Source organism: Ipomoea nil, unplaced genomic scaffold (assembly GCF_001879475.1).
Source record: "Ipomoea nil cultivar Tokyo-kokei standard unplaced genomic scaffold, Asagao_1.1 scaffold1993, whole genome shotgun sequence".
NCBI classification, from domain to species: Eukaryota; Viridiplantae; Streptophyta; class Magnoliopsida; order Solanales; family Convolvulaceae; genus Ipomoea; species Ipomoea nil.
The window spans coordinates 602,451-625,170 of record NW_017618421.1 but is presented as its reverse complement, the minus strand read 5'-3'; the positions used below and the strand labels follow the sequence as shown (position 1 = coordinate 625,170).

Below are 22,720 nucleotides of genomic sequence, written 5' to 3'. Positions count from 1 at the left end.
TTTTTTATCAATTACATCACTCATAGCAACAACCACCAATTTATTTTCAATCTCTTCTTTACACCCTCTTTTTTCATTCCCCCTCTTTTCCTCATCACTCTTATTTTCAACTCCTTCACATTTTCTCTTCTCATCTACATCATCTCCATTCATTCCACCCTCAACCTCCTTGACTTCATCAACATTGTTGCCAAAAGTGACAACTTCACAAATTTTCATAGCACCCTCTTGATCACAACCAACAATCTCCTCATCCCCCAATCAAAATCCTCACAATCAAAGAACTCATCACAAGAACCAAGATAAACATTATGACAAAAATCATAGACGTCATCATTCGACTTCTCATCTTCCCACACTACCTCAATTTCGTCATCACTTTCACTTTCATTTTCAACCTCTTTTTTATTTTCCAACTCATGACTTGAAATCTCTTCAAGCACGGGGGTTTCATCTAGTATGGATCATCCTCGGCCCCTTTTATTCCGGAAGTGTTTTACCACTCCTTAAAGTGATAGCTTGGGCCTCCAATTGTTTCCTTCTTGTGATTTCTCCGATCACCATTGCCAAAGTTGTTAGATATACAATAGTCTAACTGTAATAAACCATAGTATACGAGAAACCTGACCTCGTATGATAGCGGAAGCGTAGTCGTGTAGATATCCAGCCATAGTTGATGTTCCTGTTGTGTTGCCTCTCTACGGTAGACCGTTAGCCATGCTTTGCCTCAGACCTGACTCAGAACCCTAAATGGTGTATTGGTATCTACTGAGCAGTCTGAGTACCGTAACTGAATGTGCTATCTAATCCATAATCCTGTATCCCATCAATCCAGGTTTATATTAGGCACAGAGTTTGGTTGACTAACAACTACTAGTTATTAAGTCCAACCAGACCACTTAATAAGCCTAGTCAACTTGCACCACTTAATTAAGGCCCTAATATATAATATATAATATATAATATATATTATTAGGGAAAATCTTACATTCTCCCACTTGGTGCAAGTACTAGCACAACCATCATCAAAGAAAAAAACACACGAATCATAGTGATATGTCCTCTATTTAATCAGAGTAGTATGCATTATGGTCACATGCATTTTAATTCTCCGACTTAGGTCCTTAATGAACAAACCCTATGTTTATTCTCGGTACCTTAAAGGATGTTTCTCAAAATACATTATCTGCACAACTGAAGGAGAAAACGCATCCAAATTGTACAAAAGAGTACACTATATGATCTCTAAAACTTTATAAGCATGCCTGAAGTAGAGATCTCTTAATGTTAGCATAATGCTAACTATATTCTATGACTTCTTTATAAGTTAACTTTAAGTACTATCTCTAACAGCTAAGAGCTTGGAGTTGACACGTCTGTCACTCCCACTCATCAAAAATAACTAAAAGATAGTCAAGCCACAGAAGCATTCCAATAACTTAGACAATAAACCAAAGGTCTTAGTCCATAAATTTGGAATCTTAATCATACACCATAACTTCCCAAATAACTTCAATGTCCACTTTAAATGAACTGAACACAATGAGTCTCACAAAATTGTTTTGAGCCTTACAAACCAAAATGGCCCAGGATTAATTTTGAAGAAACTAAAGACTCTATTAATCACTGAAGAATTTATTAAATTACAGTGCACCACAAGTTAAATGCTTTTGTTCTAATAAGTTCCTTAATATTGTTGCAACATTTTCATAAATATGTTGTACAACCAAGTGTTCAATAATTTGAACTTATGAATTTATATGAACAAATACAAGATTAATACTTGTGGAATATTTTGGACTTATTGTTTGACATACAATCAAATTTAGGATGTATGAAGCCAATTAAATCCATAAACTTTAGTGGAGCATCTTAATGATCTTTTTCTAAATGATCACTCCCACTGATTAAAATATTCTTCAGCGAAATTAATAAAATGAATTTAATAATATACATACTCATAATTGATTTATTGACCAACTAACAAATGAAGACATAATTCCCCACCATTAGTTGGACATACTAAATAATCAATTTTTGGTTCCAATTAAAGTCCAACTAAATAATGAAGATATAATTCCCCACCATAGTTGGACATACTAAAAAAAAAAAAAACAAAATACACATTTCAAAACCAAGTTAGAATTTGGCTCAAAAGATACATTTTATTATTAATGGAATCCAAAAGATGTATGTCAAATCATGTAACTTACTACAGTTAGTCCGAAGAACCGAGCAAGATTCGTGGATTAATTAGAAGTGACTAAATTTTGGGAAGTGACTGAAAAAACATGTTTTGCCAATGCAAACCATGAAACTTAGAATTATAATTGAGCTAAATTTATAATTTCTAAGAATTGTGATAAAATTATTATCTAATGGGTTGAGAGATTTATTGACATAAAACTTGCCTATGGGCTAAAGTTTTAATTCTATTAAATCCAATTAAGAAACCCTTATGATAATATTTTTCACAATTACTAAAGAGCCAGAAGAATCTAGTGACATAAAACTTGCCTGTGCGCTAAAGTTTTACTCAATTAGATCCAACTGAAAAATTTATATATGATGAAACCATTATCAAATGAGTTGTAGAATCAAATGAACTAAAACTTGCCTGTAGGCTAAAGTTTTAGTCAATAAGATTCATTACTATCATTATGATAAAAAACTTAAGAGATCATGTTCCTTTTCTTAATCCCTGTGGGCAAATTAAGAAATATGATCTAAAGTTTACATCATAAAACTAAACTTCATGATAGAATTGAAAATTATTTACAAATAACTATAAAGTAAATTAATTGATTTATTTCTATCATCACTGATAAAACTACTGAACTACATTCCGATACATAATTGCCTGTGGGCTAAATTATGACCGTAGTCTAGTATTTCATCCTGATTAATCAATAATCATACAAATATAATGAAATTGCCTGTGGGTTAAATTCCATCATATTACATACAATTAATCACAAACGATATGTCCAAAACTTTATGTGATCAAAATAAACCGCTTAATATATAATTTTAACAGATTAAAGATGCTGTGGCTACTCCCAAACCAAATTAAAATTATAAGATCACTAGACAATTATCAATTCTTTGCCTAAACTTTATGTGATTGAAACTTAACAATCTTAGGCAGCTGAATATGCTGTAGCATTTCCTTAATTAACCAAGATTGAAAACTCAAGATATTTCAGTAAATTAAAGATGTTTTGGCTATTCTTTAATGAACCGAAATAAAATCACATTAGCAAGGAATACTTAAAATTTTGGCAAACAGATTATACCAGATTGTGATGGGAAAATCTAAATATACTCCAAGAAAAGGTGGTTAGAGACTAAGTCTCACTGAAAACCAATTCCTTAAATAGAGTATCAATTTAAGGAGACTAGTGGCTCTGATACCAAATGTTAGATATACAATAGTCTAACTGTAATAAACCATAGTATACGAGAAACCTGACCTCGTATGATAGCGGAAGCGTAGTCGTGTAGATCTCCAGCCATAGTTGATGTTCCTGTTGTGTTGCCTCTCTACGATAGACTGTTAGCCATGTTTTGCCTCAGACCTGACTCAGAACCCTAGATGGTGTATTGGTATCTACTAAGCAGTCTGAGTACCGTAACTGAATGTGCTATCTAATCCATAATCTTGTATCCCATCAATCCAGGTTTCCTTCTTGTGATTTCTCCGATCACCATTGCTAAAGTGTCTTGCATCTTTTTCAAGGGTTGCAAGGTGTCATTCCGGTTGGTGAATTCCTCTTCAATTTCTTTCATGATTGTGGCCTTGAGATTGGCCATGTCTTCCTTGGGCTCATGTATAAACTCTTGCAACCCCCTTTCTAGTAGGGTAGTGGGTGAGTAACATGGGGTAGTTCCTCCCAATGTGCATGATGGTATGGTTCATAGAATCTTCATTCATCATAGTGCCATGGGGTGGGTGAGTGAGGTGGATTTCCTGGTGGTTCATAGGTATGTTGGGGTGTGTATGAGTATGTAGCATGAACTTTTTAAAGTTGGTATGGTGGTGGAGGTGGATAGTTATGTGGGAGTGGTAATAATTATGTGTAAAGGGGGAGTAATGGGGGTGTTGTTCATAAGTGTGAGGTGGAAGATGTCTCCATGATTCTCCTCTATGGGGTGGATACCCATAAGGATGTACACTCTTATTCATTGGTGAACTTAGCTTATTTGATACATTTTACACACACACACACACAAATCCTGCACAAAGCTTCACCAAACAAATGTTTTGAAACTAAAAGTAATTGCTTGTGAGCAATCAATATATACAAGGTATTTGTGCTCACTTCCAAATCAACAAGTATTCAATATGTTCAAAACAACGACAAGATGCAAAATATGTACAAAACAAGAAAAAGAACAACAAAAGTAAATGCACAACCTATATCTCTTATCAAAACACTTCCTATGAAAGCAAGCACTTCACTTAACACAGTTTGCCATCCCCGACAATGACGCCATTTGATGAGTTGTAGTTAAGTAGTGAATGGAAAGAAGGTGGGGAATGAAGATTCTCGGGATGTCGTTCTCAAAGGATGACAACTTGGAGTAAGGGGAGTGCAATGTTTTCAAGAGAAGAGTTGCAATACATAGGGAGAAATTACAACTTTGGCAAGAATGTACATGGAAGGGCACAACAAGGAAGTAAAACAACAACAACAACAACGAAAGAGCGGCGAGTTGGATTTAATCACTAGATATTATGCATCCATTAGGCTAAAGTGGACTTGATGTAATGCAAATCATGGCTAACTTACGGGAACTGTTATGCATACACTAAGCCATTTCGTGCTTAGACTCTTAGACCACAGTACACCTAAATGTGACAAGGCATTTCACAAAACATCTTGCCTATGCCTCCTCTTGGGCCTTGCCCTCTCGGATCGAAAGACAGGGAATGCAAAGATGTAAGACTCCGGGGAATTGCAATCTCTTGCCAATTCCCCTCTCTCATACTCCTCACTCACAAAAAAAGCTTTCTAAGACACAATTACAAACATCTCATCTCTTCACATTGGAAGATCAAACATGCATAATCTCTAGATCATCAAATCCAACTCCTAGATAGGTATTCTAGCCACAAATCATCATCATGAATTGAAATTACACAATGTAGGAAATCAAGACTCCAGCAATCTAGAATATGAAATTGAATAATCAAATTAAAAGATGAATTAGAAAGATTACCACACTTGAATCCACAATTGCAATCTCAATACATCAAATTGGAGAGAAACTCTTCAAGAGAGTTGTCAATTCTCTTCACTCTAGATCGCCTCTCTCTCTTAGGAATTGAAGAACTGAAAGTAGCTAGTTGAATCTAGGTCTAAGCTAGAGAGAAAAATATCTAAAACTAAACTAAGCTCTGAAAATAGAGAGAAGTACAAAATGAAGAATGAATGATAGATGATAGCATCCAATCCCGCCAAGCCTCTTTATTTGAAAGGCTGAAATTTGTTCTGCGCACCTGTCACGATCGTGACCAGGACATTAAAGTGCCCAGGGCCCCGGTCACGATCGTGGTGATTCTCGTGACAGGGTCTGATTCTTCGTCACAACTCTGTCACGATCGTGATTGGGTTCTGCAAAAATTCTTCCACTTGCACTCTTCTTCGGTTGCACCATTTCAAGCTCATATGCCCTCCTTTAAGCTCAAAAACCTTCACAACACTAAAGTATACATATTTATAGGGCTTTGCAACACGTTAGCACATTTCAAAGCATTTACATCATAAACCATCCACAAAGGACTATAAATAAGCACAACACAACCCCAAAATGACCCTTAAATGTCTTTGGCACTTATCATAATGTCCCGATTCGTTGACTTTGATTCGTCCTAGAGCTATCGTCTCGAATGGTTTGTCTACTTAGAAAATTCTAAGCCTCTCAAGTGTTGACTTTGTAATTATATCTTCTGTGAACGGTATCTTATATATTCATCACGTTGTCAAATGTGTTTATCTCTACCTAGTTATTTATATTGCATGTATATATTTTCGAAAATATTTGATATGCAGTACATGCTTTATTGTTTTTCTCCGAAATATACACGCAATTTGTATTTGTAAATTATGAATGTTTGTATATGTTATGATATATAAATATGTTTTTCACTATATCATATGAATATACATATTCGTAAATCATCAGCAGTATATACATATATTTACACACGTACAATACACACTAATTCATTATATTGTACAAGTGTGAAAGTGTACATTGTCCCCAAGGATGAAAGAATCAGCAAATTAAAGGGAGTTTCTGTTATAGTACAAGTGTACAAGTGCTTTATGAGATCATTACTGTATAATTCCATCAGATACATCACTCAATGTACTGTTGTTAGATCTCTCACTGAGACCTTTGAGTGCATGATAATATGCATATGCTCCATCATTGAGTTTAGAGCCATTTAAAAGATCTCATGAAAATAATTTTTATGTAGTCTTGGTATTTTTACTTCCTGTATTCACAATTTTTTTTTGGTGTATATATATTCTGGTTTTTTTTTTTTTTACATACATTTTATCGTAATATATATGTATGTCTTTTGAATGACAAAAAAAAAAAAAAAAAAAAAAAAAAAAAAAAAAACATGAATGAAAAAGAAGACTTTTTTTCTTTGTCGATCTTTCAACGCTAGCAGCAGTGGCTAGCTTGCCCGTCTTGATCGGTGTCCATGGCTGAAGCACCATTGGGTGTTCGGATGGATGTGTTCCGTAGGAGGGAGGATCGGCGACAGCGCCATTGTTGTCGTCATTGTCACTTGCTTCATGGCCTCGGTCTGTCCTTTGTCCTGAATAGTCCCTAATTGTACAAATAACTTTAGCCCATACTATACTTAGACTAATCTCTATTTGTATCAGGCCAGACCAGTTAAGAAGCGAACTGCTGGTCAAATTGGTATTTCTATATGAGAGGATCAGAGGAGGTTCGAACTCTCAGTTGTTATATCGTGCACCATCATTGAGTTTAGAGCCATTTAAAAGATCTCATGAAAATAATTTTTATGCAGTGTTGGTATTTTTACTTCCTGTTGTATTCATCACAAACTCTTTTTGTGTATATATATTCTTGGTTTTTTTTTTTTTTTTTTACATACATTTTATGGTAATATATATCTAAACTGACACTACGTACAGTGCATCTAAACCGACGCCTCATGTATTATTTTATATATTATGATATTATCAAATGAAACTGCAGTTATATCAAAATGATACTGTAGTTGTGGTGAAATGAAACTGCAGTGTATATAAAATGAAACTGAATAATATTTCACATATTTGAGTGTATATTGTGCAATGAAGCTGTAGTTATATCGAAATGATCATATAGTTGTGTTTTAATGAAACTATAGTGTATATAAAATAAAATTAAATAACATTTTCACATATTTGAGTGTATAAATATCGAATGAAAGTGTAGTTATATCGAAATGAAACTGTAGTTGTATTGAACTGAAACTGCAATATATACAAAATGAAATTGATTAACAGAGTTACTTTTTGCGGAACGGCGGGAAACGGATGTCATTTCTTTTCATTAAATAAAACGACGTCATTTTGAAGCTCGGTGCATAATCGATTATGCACCGCGGTGCACGATATAATTTGCCTTCGAACTCCCCATTGTTTTTTATTAAGAAGGATTTTTTTTTCTTTGCTTTATAAATTTTTGGAATAAGGGTCAAATAGGCCACTGAACTGCACATCAAACTACAATTAGGTAATCGAACTCAAAAAAGATGCAATTAGGTCCTGAACTATACAAATTTATGCAATTAGGTCCCTGAACTATACAAATTTATGCAATTAGGTCTAAAATGACCTGTTTACCTGCCAGGTAGGTTACGGATTTTAAAAATAATTTTTAAAATAATTTTAAAAAATATTTAAAAAAAAAAAAAAAACAGAACGGGCGGAGACGAAATCTTCTCCGGCCGTCCTTCGTCTCCATGGCAGGAGACGAAGACCTTCGTCTCCTGGCCATGGAGACGAAGCCAGGAGACGATCTTCGTCTCCTTGGCCAGGAGACGAAGGACGGCCGGAGACGATTAGCCGTTCTTTTTTTTTTTTTAATTTAAATTTTTAATTAATTTTTTGTTTAAAATTATTTTTAAAATCCACAACCTCCACGTCAGCAAAGTATTAGGTAAATAGGTTATTTTATACCTAATTGCATGAATTGGTGTAGTTCAGGGACCCAATTGAACTTTTTTTGAGTTCGATGGCCTAATTGCAACTTGGTGTGTAATTCAGTGACATATTTGACCCTTATTCCTAAATTTTTAGGCCAAGGTCTGGGCCTCTTTGGCCAATTTTTTTTTATAACAAAAATATAAATTTTTGAATTTGATATAATGTACCTTTAGTACAAAGATAGTGTACTTTTAATATATTAAAAATGTACCTGATATTCATGGTCAACATAATTACGTGGACCATGGTCCACACAATAATTTGCCTATGACTTTATGAGTTTGATGCATATTATATCCTATTAGCATAATCTATAGTTTTGATTATGCGGATTATAAATTATACTTTAGAAATGGACCTCGAATTTAGAGGGGTGTATTCAATCATGACTTTTGTAGAGTTTTAAAGACTTTTAAAATGATAGATTTTAATAAACTTTGATTGACTTTTATAGAGTCGTTCAAAACTTTTTAAAACTTTATAAGACTCTATAAAAGTCTATATAAAAAACATTCATAGACTTTTATCAACTTTTTATTTTAAAAAGTCTACAAAAGTCATTGAAATTCTAAATTGAATACATCATTACAAACTTTCAATGATTTTGATTCTTATCATTTACAATTTACTTACAAAACATTTATAATATATCATAAAATTCTTCTTATTATATAGTTCTTCACCCACATCAACATTCTCAACATTATTATTTTTATCCATAGTATGCTGAGACTTATATGCTAATTACTTTTATATATATATATATATATATATATATATATATATATATATATATATATATATATATATATATATATATATATATATATATATATATATATATATATATATATATATATATTATTAATAGATATTTTTGGAAAACTATAGATCATAGTTGTTATCAACAAACATAAATTTACCGAGCTTGCCCCGGACCGGAGCAATTATTTAATATGGATTATTGATGTTGAGATTTATCTCACATCTATGCAACTGGAAAACACGATCGTTAAGAAGTCTACGAGCGATGCAACCCAAAAAAGCCAAAAGCCCTAATTTTTTTTCCACAAGATTTTTTTTAACGAGTTTTAAACCGGGTATGATTATGGTAAGATAATATCCAATGGGGAGAGTGTTATAAATAATATTATGTGTGGACATTATGATTAGAATATGTAACGGTTGTAATGGTTGTAACGCTCAACATTATTATTGTCATATTTATTAGTCTATTATATATATGTTGTACCCTTTTGTATTAATTAAAGAAGATGATGGAATGAAATGGTTACAACTTTATCTCTACATTGTTATTCTCTTCTCCTTCCTTTCTTTTGTATTATTCCCATTACAAATATGATCCGTTTCTCGAGGAATGGCTACGAGGTAAAGGCCAGCAATAATCACAACAAATTGTACAGTTAAATAAAATCATTAATAATGTTTCAATTTAGAAAAGAACTCGTAGTTTATTTTTATTATAAAAGCAAAAGACAAATTTAAGATGTATTATAAGGTAGTTAAAAGTAACAAAAGTATAAGGTACTATTAAAGAGGGATCATATATAAAGTGTGTTTAAAAAGTTAAAAACTAGTTATGAACACATCCAGTATCCGAACCTTTGAACAAAGCGGCACTAATTAGGGAATATAGTCAACTTGTTCGTTAAAATTAGACTCAGCGGACCAATCAACTGATATAGCTTCTTTTTTTTTGTTCGAAACCCAAAAAATATCAACTTAATTATTAATAATCAAAGTTGAATACAAGACGGATGATCAAAAAACCAAACACAAGGATTAGGCTGTGAAGAAGCGGCTCTTGCTAAGGCATGAACGAAACGATACAGAATCAAAATGTCGTTTGAGGTTAAGACAATCTCTAAGGGGGGTGTATTTAATCATGACTTTTGTAGAGTTTTAAAGAATTTTAAAATGATATAGATTTTAATAAATTTTGATTGACTTTTAGAGAGTGGTTCAAAACTTTTTAAAACTTTATAAGACTCTATAAAAGTCTATACAAAAAATATTCATAGACTTTTATCAACTTTTTATTTAAAAAAAAAAATCTACAAAAGTCATTGAAATTCTAAATTGAATACATCCTTACAAACTTTCAATGATTTTGATTCTTATCATTTATATAATTTTCTTACAAAACATTTATAATATATCATAAAATTCTTCTTATTATATAGTTCTTCACCCACATCAACATTCTCAACATTATTATTTTTATCCATAGTATGCGACTTATATGTTAATTACTTATATATATTATTAATAAACATCAACAAAAAAAAAATTATTTCATTAGAAATTCATAATAATATTGAACAATAAAATTTATAATAAAAGAATTGGTCAAATAAAATATTTAAAAATATATTTACAAGTTTCATAAAATAAAAAAAATAAAAATCTAATATATATATATATATATATATATATATATATATATATATATATATATATATATATATAATTACACTTGATATATTGCTAGGCATTACATAAAGAACTATTATTTGCATTTTGCAATAGCAATTTGAGACTGCAAACAACAACAAAGTGCTACTGTTTGCAACCCCTAAATTGTTGTTACGAACAATAGTTCGCTATTCGTAGTAATCTGTTGTTAAAATATATATATATATATATATATATATATATATATATATATATATATATATATATATATATATATATATTACGAATATAAACATAAAAATAATAAAAATCAAAATATATAAGTATTTATATGGATATTATAGAACATATAAAGTTGACGATGAAAAATTTGCTTTATTCATGTATTTAGGAAAAATTAGAGACAGTTAGGGATAAAAAATTCATAAAAAAAAATAAAAATCAATATAAACAAGCAATAATGAAGTAAAAATAATATTATTTTGATTTTTTAGAGGAAGATTGTAAAGTTTACGAGAGAGAAAAATTGGCAGAGTTTAGGTACGATGAAAATATAGGATAATAAAGAAAAAGATAATTTTATTGAATTTAGATAGGTTTATAAAATTTAAATAGGGAGAAAAAATATAGTTTAAATAGAGAGAGAAAACATTCAAAGTTGTTAGAAAGTAAATTTTGAAATCTTGGGGTTGATGGTTGGATTTCAACTATTTATATTTGAGAAGGAAAAGTCTACAAAAGTCCTACAATTAAAAAGTCTACAAAAGTTCATAACTTTTTGAATACCACATGACTTTTAAAGACTCTTTAAAAGTCTTAATCGAATACCACACGACTTTTAAAGACTCTTTAAAAATCTTGATTGAATACCGCCTAACTTTTAAAGACTTTTCTGCCTGACTTTTAAAGACTCTTTAAAAGTTTAAATTGAATACCCCCAAACTTTTAAAGTTCATAAAGATATTTAAAACTCTATGAAAGTTATGATTGAATACACCCCTTAAGTACATAACCGGCATAAAAATGATTCTTCAAATCAAGAGCAGTCAAGACTACATCCGAAAAGCCATATCCCATCATTTTCTACAATAGTTATGCTGTGCAACCGAATGTACCATGCGCATGGTGCATACGGTTCAAAACGACGTCGTTTTGATTAAAAACGCGCGTCCCACTTTAAAAAAAAAAAAATCAGGTTCGACTCTCAGCAATAGCATTATTGTGGATATATAGTTATGAAATTGTGGATATATAGTTATGAAATTGTGGTTATATAGTTATGATTTTATGGATATTTAGTTCATTCATTGTGGATATTTAGTTCAATCATATATTGTGGATATTTAGTTCATTCATTGTGGATTTTTACTTCATTCATTCATTCATTGTGGATTTTTACTTCATTCATTCATTGTGGATATATAGTTATGAAATTGTGGTTATATAGTTATGAATATATGGATATTTAGTTCATTCATTGTGGATATTTAGTTCATTCATTGTGGATTTTTACTTCATTCATTCATTCATTGTGGATTTTTACTTCATTCATTCATTCATTGTGGATTTTTACTTCATTCATTCACTGTGGATATATAGTTATGAAATTGTGGATATATAGTTATGAAATTGTGGTTATATAGTTATGAATTTCTGGATATATAAAAATGCTATTGCCGAGAATCGAACCTGATTTCTTCTTTAATAGGACGCGCGTTTTTTTAACCAAAACGACGCCGTTTTGCAACCGTATGCACCTTGCAAGGTGCATTCGGTTGCACAGCATAATTTGCGCATTTTCTAAGCCTAAAACTGAATTAGTAAAGTTGACATTTAAAAAGAAATATTCCCAACATTTTGCCTGTCTTGTTTGGTCAAACCAACTCTTTTATTGGTTATTTTTTTAATAATTTTTAATTATTTTTAAATTTGATGTTTTATGTATAATAGTACTTTTAATGTAATTTCTAAATATATAAATTTTATATACTAATATTAAACTTAATATTATGAAAAGTTGAATTAAAAATAAATTCAATCAAGCCTTGTTAACTGAATCAGACAAACAAAATGAGACTAAGAGTAATAATAATAAAAATTGTTCCCTCAACTGAACTATGTATTATATATGATACAAATCATCTAACAGGGCACTGCTAAACTGCCTTTGAACCCAAAGCAAATGGGTGGTATAGACAAACAATAAAACTTAGGAATACAGATCACAAAGAACCAGTCATCACAAGGTTGCTTGGAAGGAATCTAACAGAACTACATAGTTTCAACTTGGTGAGAGCTTCTTGCGTGTTCCCACGCAAAAGATCAACGTACACTGCAGTGAGAATAGCTTCAGGTCTCTTGGGCATGATGGACAGTGCTTGTACTGCAAATTCTTTGGCTAGCTCAAGAGATCCTTGCACTGCAGAAACAGCAGCTAAGTTTGCAAAAAGAATCCCCCGTGCCTCTTCTGGCTTGATGAAAACTAACCATTGAGATCCATCAGGTGACAACGAATTTACACTCCCAGACCCACCATTAGACTCTTCGTCTTGTGTCTTCACTTGCCATGATTCCAAATCCTCTTGACTGTATGGAATATCAATACCCTTACCCCCAGATACATACCTCGACAAATGCTCTACAGCTTCTTTTGGTCGGCTCAGCAGGCACAGAGCCTCGGCTGCATATAAATTCCCTAAGAACATGTAAATTCTAGAACATCCGGGGAGTTTTAGTAGGTACCTTGCTGCGGATAGAGCTCTTAAAGGATCCCCAAGTTCCAACTCTACATAAGCCAAATCAACTAAAACCGCTTGTTTTATCATATGGTTTTCCTTTCTACATATATCATCATAATCAGAGATGAAGCTCAGTAGGGAGGTATTCTGACTGTTTTCACCCTTGTGCTCTTTCACTTCCCCATTTTCATTAACCTGACCTGACATTGCTACAATGTTGTGGCTTGCAACCTTGGATGATACAGCTCCACCCAATTGATCTTCCGTGACAGTAGCATTGGACAATGAGGATACACCATGTTTTGATTCAGAACAGTTCAATAAATGCAATGCATTCAAAAGACATTGCCGAGCAAGTGACAAAGAGGGAATAGGTTGTCTATCACCAAAAGCCAAGTCTTCCCTTCCCACGGAATTCTCCTGTCTGATTCTTGACAGTCCATCCTCTATGACAAGGTGCCTCCACTTTCCCTTTCCAACCACATGAACCATAACTTCAGATTTATTAGAAGACACCAAAGAGTCATACGTTATGAGTCCCTTCTCAAATGCCATTATACAACATTCTGCAATTCGCAGCCATAAAAGAGGTTTGTTATAGAATATTACACTAGCCTTGTAAAAACACTGTGCAGCCTGTAAGGGCTTCCGACAAGTCAAGTACTGCACACCAGAGTTATATACTATCAGGAGAGACTTATCCTGGGAGATGATTGAGAGCTTTAAAGGCTTCTCCTTTCGTAGAGATGAGCAGCTACTTAGTGCCTTTGAGTAAAACACTGCAGAGGTGTGATGCTTGCCAAATTGATGATAGATGCAACCAAGGTTATTGTAGTACATGCTAGACATCCCAACTTCTGTCCTATTACTTGAAGCCATCAAAAGCTTGATTGCTTTTCGATGATTCCCACGAGCATATTCAAGCTGGGACTTCAAATAAAGTGCCAAAGAATAATCTTTGCCATGTGCACTTTTCATGGCCATCTTAACTTCACGCTTGGCAGCCTTAAGGTTCCTAGTAAGGATGAGAAAACGAACCTTGCAAAGGAGTAGCTTAACTCTCATATCAATGGTAGAGATGGACCCAACGACTTGGTTCTTCATAATTATATTTGAAGACTGCTGTATGCCAGATTGTTTGGGTGGATTCTTTCTACTCATCTCAATAGATGATATTAAATGCAATTCATCTTCAAGTCCCTCATCTGACAATGTTCTAGCTAAAGAATCTTCTGAATTAATTGCAGTAGGAGGTGATTCAGAATTAGATGCATCAAGAATAGAATTGCTTGTGAGGGAAACAGATTCTGCCAAAATGGGTGAGGGTTGTTGGGCAGAGTTTCCATTTTCCACTTGATTGACCAAAATATTGTTACAGAAGACCTTCTCCATATAGCTAATCACATCCTGGACGTAACAATCATGATTGAGTCATTTTTGCAATATAATTAATGCAAGAGAATAATTTTTAAAGAAACATTAAGCAACAATTAAATATATAATTTGGCATCTAATTTCTACACTGAAACCACAAAGTGAATGCGAAGTACAAAGAGCAGGAAACTGAAGATAATCAACCAGCACCGTATATACTATCTTATTATTTATTAAGACATAATTCCATGGAAAATAAACCCTAAAACCTCTAGATGTCATTCATCATCCACAAACCCATTCCACAGCTCAACTGCTTAACACACACTCCTTCGGCTACTCCCTTCACTCTTCATGACACACTATGCCAAAAGCGCTGGATCTAATGAAATAACTACCTTTTCCTTCAAACACAAATCTAACCACAGAATGCATACAACATTACAACTACCAGCAAATCTAGAAATAAGGGAAGTTTAGTAATTAGCATAAATTCAACCGAAAGTCACACATATAGCTTATTTTGTAATTAGAAGACCCAAAAAGTGAAATTTCCATCTACATAATGTCATAATAAGATAGATGGAAGGCAAAGAGGAAGTCACACCACACACACAAAATGCTGCACAAAAAGAAGTGAATATGGCATGACAAACATACCACATATCTTCTTGCATTCTGGGATAGTAGTGCAACATCCAACAACAAAAAGCAAACATGCTTTGCTATTACCTGCAAACACATTAATTGATTTATCAACTTATCAGGAAAAGCATCCATTCATCCATCAGCAAATGTAAACTCAGGTATTATCATCCAAGTTAAAATCCATTCCTCACCGCATCTAATGGTTCAATATTCTGAAATAATGCATCCAAAGTTGAGAATGCTTTTGCATATTCATGCAGATGGAACCAAGAAACTGCCTGTGTAATACCAAAAAAAAAAAAAAAAATTCCATTCAAAACTCGCGCAAATATATGAACATAGGCCGATATCAAATAATGAGATGTGGAGATGTTAAAAATACACCAGCAACAAAAACATACTAGGTTGTACACTGTCATTGAAGTATCAAATTCATCAATCAATACTGGGGAACTATGTAGGGTAGAATACTGGTTTGACATGATATTATTTCCTTTAACGCCAGCTGCAGATTTTCTTCCAACATTACCAGTGGCCTCTGAATGATCTCCATCAGCACCAGCATGATCGTTGCAGAACCTCTAAATACAAGAAAAGGAAAGCATACTAAACTCAACTCAACTAAACTTAATCTGATAAGAGAACAATAAAGAAAAGATGTAGATAGAAGCATGCTAATTCTATCAATATAATTAAGCAAGCATCTAACCGCCTTAAAAAATGAATCATCCAGAGATGTATAAAGAATTGAGTGTTGTAAACTTTTGATTGGCGCTAGTGAACAGAAAGGATAGAGCAATCAATATATAATTCAACGAGTGCACTTCCAAAGCCCATGTCCTACAATGTTCATCCAGATGAGAATTCTCTTAGAACATTTCAGATCCTACAAGTATGTATATACTCAAATGAGATAATGTTATCACTGACCTGCATGATCAATTGTTATAATTAAATAAAGAGTATTCATATTTTCATTAATTTTTTGTTAAACAACAAAGGCCTGAATCCCGTCAAATTTAATTATATCTCATTGAGTTAGGCAGGACAAAGCAAATTCAATCATGTTATAGTTTCCACATGCAAGTCATCATTTGGAAGCACTTGGGAAAAGATAATCATATGCTCCTATATTTTGTCTAACAGTTTCACTACTGGTCGAGTAAAAACAAAACTCAACCTCAGATTATGCTCCCTATTTTAATATATGATTAAAAATAAAATGAAATTTTTATACAGCATAAATTTAGTGAAGTTAAGACTACTTGGGCTTTTATTACAGGTTTGTCTTGTAAGTGCATTCATATGTACTTGGCTTGGGCTCTCTAGGTGCTTTTTAATAATTCTGTTACTCATCAGAAGACATAGTGAAGTCAGAAATGCAGTTGAAGGGTAACTTTTCCAAAATTTGAATTTTTACAAGCACAAAAGTAGGTTCCTTCATCATTTTTGAATGACAAAGATTAAAAATGTAACAAGTTTTAACAAACAATTTTTCAATTAGAAAATGTAACTGAAAAGGTCGGTACAACAAAATTGCATATAAATCCATAAACCAAAAAATGAGTATACATGGCTGTGCGTCTATAATAATCAGGCAAACAAGTCAAAATATCTTTGAAGAGATAGTACTTTTTGAGCTGCAACTAAAATATAATGGAATGTCAATCTTCATTCAGTAATGCTCAAATTATATCCTATGAAAGAAGGTTCCATCTCTTGATGTTAATAAACAGATTGTGCCAATCAAACAGAACTCTTTCCTTTGATTTATATGGAGCAACCACCTGGGTTTGTTGCTCAGGGGGAGCCTGGTCTGGTATGTAAACTTCGTCGTTCCTTGTATGGTTTGAAGCAATCTCCACGGGCTTGGTTTGGAAGATTCAGCTCTGTGGTATGTGAGTTTGGTATGACTAGAAGTGAAGTTGATCATTCTGTTTTCTATCGTCATTCTAATGGGAAATGCATATACCTTGTAGTATATGTGGATGACATTGTTATTACAGGGAGTGATCAAGAGGGCATATCTCAGTTGAAAGAGTATCTCTTCAGTCGAATTCAGACTAAGGATTTGGGTAAGCTGAAATACTTTCTTGGAATTGAAGTAGCCCAGTCTAGTAGTGGTATTGTCATTTCTCAAAGAAAGTATGCACTGGATATTTTAGAAGAAACTGGCATGTTGGATTGTAGACCGGTGGATAATCCAATGGATCCGAATGTTAAACTCTTACCAGGACAGGGGGAGCCATTACTTGACCGAGAACGATATAGGAGACTAATTGGAAAATTGAATTATCTCACAATCACACGACCAGATATCTCTTTTGCAGTTAGTGTGTTGAGTCAGTTTCTTGAGAATCCTTGTGATGCTCATTGGGATGCTGCTGTTCGGGTTCTAAGGTATATCAAGAGAGCACCAGGACAAGGTTTACTATATGAAGATAGAGGACATGCTCAGGTTGTTGGGTATTCTGATGCAGATTGGGCTGGTTGTCCGTTTGACCGACGCTCTACTTCAGGTTATTGTGTACTCATTGGTGGTAATCTCATATCTTGGAAAAGTAAGAAGCAAGATGTTGTTGCCAGGTCCAGTGCTGAAGCTGAATACCGAGCCATGGCCCTTGCCACGTGTGAGCTTATGTGGCTAAAGCACTTACTACAAGAGTTGCAATGTGGCAAGGTTGCTCAAATGACATTGATATGTGACAACCAAGCAGCTCTACATATTGCCTCAAATCCAGTTTATCATGAGAGAACCAAACATATTGAGGTTGATTGTCACTTCATTAGAGAGAAGATTGTGTCAGGGTGTATCAAAACAAGCTTTGTCAACTCTGTAGATCAATTGGCTGATGTTTTGACAAAACCCCTTAGAGCTCCTAGGGTTGAGTATATTTGTAACAAGCTTGGAGCATATGATTTATACTCTCCAGCTTGAGGGGGAGTGTTGAAACCCTAGGTCCTTTTAGAAATAGGCCCATTAGGTTAATAGCATATTCCTATTTAAATAGTAGATGTTTGTACAGTTCTTTTGAGTTGAATACAATGAATCTTTCTACTATTCAACACTCTTTATTAAATAGAACAGAGAGTTGATATATCCTAAGTGAACCAGATAAAAGGCACTAACATCACTATGACCCGTACCTTAACCTCATTGAGTTCTTCTATAAGGCTCTTAGGATCTGAATGCTCATCTTGAAAGCTCTTTGCAATTGCAATGTTATGAAGAACCTAGAGAGTGAAGACAAAAAGAATAAATGAGAAGAATATCTATCAAATTCATATACCTCAACAAAATACTATAAAAACAGTCAATTTTGTATTGTCTGAACAGTTTGTGTTATTCAGCAATGCTTCTATGGTATACTAAAATAATATTATAAATGCACACACACACACACATAGATATGGATATGTATATATATATTATGTACTATATTATTATATGTAAAACTATCATTTATATAATATTCTTATATTGAGTAAATCTAACATTCCCTAAGGTAATTTGACATTCTGTGAACCAAACGGCCACTAATATTTTATTATGAAGCACAACGTTATTGTGCTTGAACAAGTAAACAATCCCATCCACTCTTCTTTATAATAGCTTTCTAACTGACCTAGTGAATTCTGTGCTGCTCTTTCCCTAACCCATAATATGATGTTGGAACTAGTCTATCCTGTTCCCAACTGATATGCCCTAACCCACATAAAATACTGCTTGAACTAGTTGACCCCCTTCTTGATTGATGAGAGAAATGGAAATAGAGGCATATAATACATTTTCAACAACCCTCACCAACTCAGTACACTCTGCTCTTTGACAAAAGCCAGCATGTTGATATGCAGGCCTCAGGGAAAAGGAAAAAAAAAAAAAAAAAAAAAAAAAGTCTCTTATGTCAAGTGATATTCATTTGTCTTGCAAAAATAGCTAACTACATGTGGCAACTATTACCTAAATTGCTTAACTATGTGTCTGTCAAAACACTCTTGACAAAGTGAATTGTTTTCCCTGATGGCTTCAAATCTGGCATTGAAATACTAGAGGTCTTCTATTTCTACTCAAGGTATCACAGTGCTTTAAAATACCCTCATTCTATGCAACCCAATCTAAGCACCAGCTAAATTGCAGAACCAAACATAAAAGTTTTAAAAAGAAACTAAAAATCAGAAGATAATTTTTTTTTTTTGAAAAAAGAAGATAATTTAGAACTATACATTTAATAGACCAGCTCTAACAGCCAAAAGCTTCAAATTACGGGAATGTAGAAATGCAAAGCCACTCACTTTTGGATCGCCTGCTTTTTTCTGCTGCAGCTGAAGCAAAACTCTAATACAGTCCAAGAATTTCCCCGATTGGAAAAGCAGAGCGGCCTCCTTAGCAAGTCCAGAAATGACGGAGAGGGCGCCCTCATCGTTCGCCACTGCAGCCGATGAAGAACCTTCTCGATTATTCGATGTGGCTATCGATGATGAATAAGTTGGCGAATCCATTCAGCAACAGATCGAATCAACAACCGCTTTGAAATACACCGTAACGATCCCAAAAATCCTTAGCTTATCAGCTTAGAGCTTCACTAGCAGACTATGTTAATCTTCTCTACATTCAAATCCGAATTCAGATAAGTAGACTGAAAGATGCTCAAAACCCTACAGCTTCAACAATAAGAGTTTCATGTATATTTCAGGTTGTATACATGTATACATCTGTATGTATCGATTAGCATACGTCGATTACTCGATTTCAGCATGAGAGAGAGGGGGGATCACTGCTCACTGGTATTGGGGGACTGATCATATCAGAATTACAGAAAAGAGAATGAATAGGGGGAAGGGGGGAAAAGAAATCAGGAAATTGGGAGTTTCTTTCGTTAAGTGGCTAATTTTTTATTAAAATAAAAATCAAATAAGTTATCGAACTACACACGAAATTGTAATTGGACCTTTGAACTAAAAAAGAAAAATTACAATTGGATCTTTGAACAACACAAAATCATACAATTAAATCAAAAATGAATTAATTATCTATTGATGGGTGATGTGACAATTATTAAATTAAAAAATAATTGTAATTTTGCATTTCCTCATTTTACGTAAATTATCAGAAAAAGTTTGCTGACTTAGAATACTGATTGATTCAGTTAAGCACCTACTTAGTAATGATAGATCATGAAGAGAACATCAGAGAAAAATAAACAAATACACAGAACGAACACTCACAATGTTTACCCAGTTCGATACGGTGTGTATCTACGTTTGGGGGACGATCACATAGGCGTCCAATCCACTAAGTCATAATCCAATGTACAAAGGTAGATATACAATAATCTTACCCAAGTGCCCCACACGAGGTACATACCCAGTCTACACAGGTTTAGTGGATTGTAGAAGATGGAGAGCCATGCATACAGAAGTCCAATGAAATCCCTTCACTTGGAGAGCCAGCTCTGATGCAGTCCACTTCAGTGACGCTCTATAAGGTTGTTCCCACAACAGTGTGATCTTAGTGTCCTTTCGTTTAAGCAGCAGTAAATCTTCTCAAGTTCATCATCTTAATCACCATGAACATGTTGTATTGAGAAGGTGCATGACCATCAAAGATCTAGACTCATCAAACTGATATGGAGTATTTCTTCTTCTTATTTTTTGGCGTAACCCTAGTTCCCTTAAAGAACTGGTACTTATAGATCCTTCTATAAACACTCTCCATAAAAGATCTTTGATTGTAGAAGGTAGGACTATAAAAGAGGAATGTAATCTCAGCTGTTTAGGTCCATTACCTTCTTTGAAGATACGCTGATCGTCTTGCCATACTGAGCTGATAAAACCGCGTAAGGCTCTTAAGGAAACAGCTTTCCTAAATCAGATCTTCAGTGTCAGTTCTTCTGTCGTTGCTTCTGCTTGATCAGTAAACTGTAGACCCAACCGGACAGACTCTAAACCTATCTTAGTATGCCATAATAATATTGCCAATTATAATATGGGATTTTTGAACATAAAAACACTAACAAACTCCCCCTTTGGCTATTATTTTGCAAAACAACTCAACTATATAAAAAGAACTAAGATAGGTTATTAAAAGAAGCAACCCAAGTGTCCAAACTGATTACATAGGATAAAAAGAACATAAGATCCAAAGCAGTCTAAAAACAAAAAGAAAACGACATCAAAACATAACGCCCAGCCAGAGCCAGAAAGTACTCGATCACAAAAACTCCCCCTGAGTTACTACTCCCCCTTTTTGCCAATGATAGCCAAAGATTAAGCATTTGAGGGAGAGTCACAGTCAGACTTCACGGGATCCTCAGCAGTAGCAGCAGTATCAGACAGGCTCATGCGGAGAAGAACAGTAGCTAGCTCAGTGCGCGCACCAGTCAGTTGCTTGGCAATGATACCGTGCACCGTCTCAAGATCAGCAACTCGCGCCTTCAATTGTTCGGAAAGCCTCTCATCTTTAGCATGTGGAGACTCATCATTCACAGCATCAGGTTCCGAATTGGATGGGGCAGTCACAGGAACGACATCATTAATATGATCTCTAGAAAGAAGACGTTTATCAACAGTGTATAGCAGCGTCGGACTGATCACTTCGCTGGGCATAGGCTTAAGACCCTGAGAGGTAAGGATACCAAAAATCAGATTTGGAAACGGTAGTCTTACCTTCTGTTCCCGGGGATGAACCAGAGTTAGAACATGATAAAAAATCCATTTGCCCAGATCACACTGCATTTTAGTTCCAATTCCAAATAAGAACCCTGCCAGAAGCTTGCCAACCGTGTTGAAATGCGCTGATGGAAGCCAGTTGTGCAGAGCCAGGCGATGTAGGATGACATATCTAGACGTGAGATGCGAGCTCAGCAAATAGTCCTTATCTCCTGTAGGCCAAGATGTAGTGTAACACCCCAGATTTTTAAAACATTTAAAACTTATAATAAAGGTAGAATCTTATTAAATCCCAAGCTATAAATACAAGTGTTCGGGGTGCTATGCCACACCTGGGCTAGAGAACCCAAGTGCACAGGCTAACTAACTAATATCCTCAAAGCGTAAATACGTAAACGTGGCACGCAGGCCAAAAAGGGAAACTATCTACTTCTAAGTTCTAGCGCACTCCAGTGACTTAATCTTCTGTGCCTGAAAGCCAAATATATCTGTTCAGCAAGAGATGCTGGTAACCCACTCCAACGCGTTGAAATACAATACATATAGAGATATATATAGATATATGAAAACCATTTTGAGCATGAAGATATGTCCTACGAACTCTAGCTTTAA

At 34.0% G+C, this 22,720-nt stretch overlaps 1 protein-coding gene across 3 annotated transcripts; it reads right to left on the bottom strand.

The window, feature by feature from the left end:
• Positions 1 to 12,762: 12,762 nt before the first annotated feature.
• On the bottom strand, positions 12,763 to 20,391 carry LOC109147442 (CCR4-NOT transcription complex subunit 10-like). 3 transcript variants are annotated; one of them, XM_019295100.1, is made up of 6 exons: positions 19,733 to 20,391; positions 18,587 to 18,673; positions 15,841 to 16,020; positions 15,631 to 15,717; positions 15,452 to 15,523; positions 12,763 to 14,824 (listed from the first exon to the last, which is right to left on the bottom strand). In XM_019295100.1, the coding sequence occupies exons 1-6, from the start codon at positions 19,937 to 19,939 to the stop codon at positions 12,902 to 12,904; spliced, it is 2,556 nt and encodes an 851-aa protein (XP_019150645.1). In that variant the 5' UTR covers positions 19,940 to 20,391; the 3' UTR covers positions 12,763 to 12,901. The 3 variants fall into 3 exon arrangements, with proteins under 3 accessions (XP_019150645.1, XP_019150646.1, XP_019150647.1); XM_019295101.1 differs by lacking the exon at positions 15,452 to 15,523; XM_019295102.1 differs by lacking the exon at positions 15,841 to 16,020 and having other exon boundaries at positions 19,733 to 20,307.
• Between the last annotated feature and the right edge of the window lie 2,329 nt (positions 20,392 to 22,720).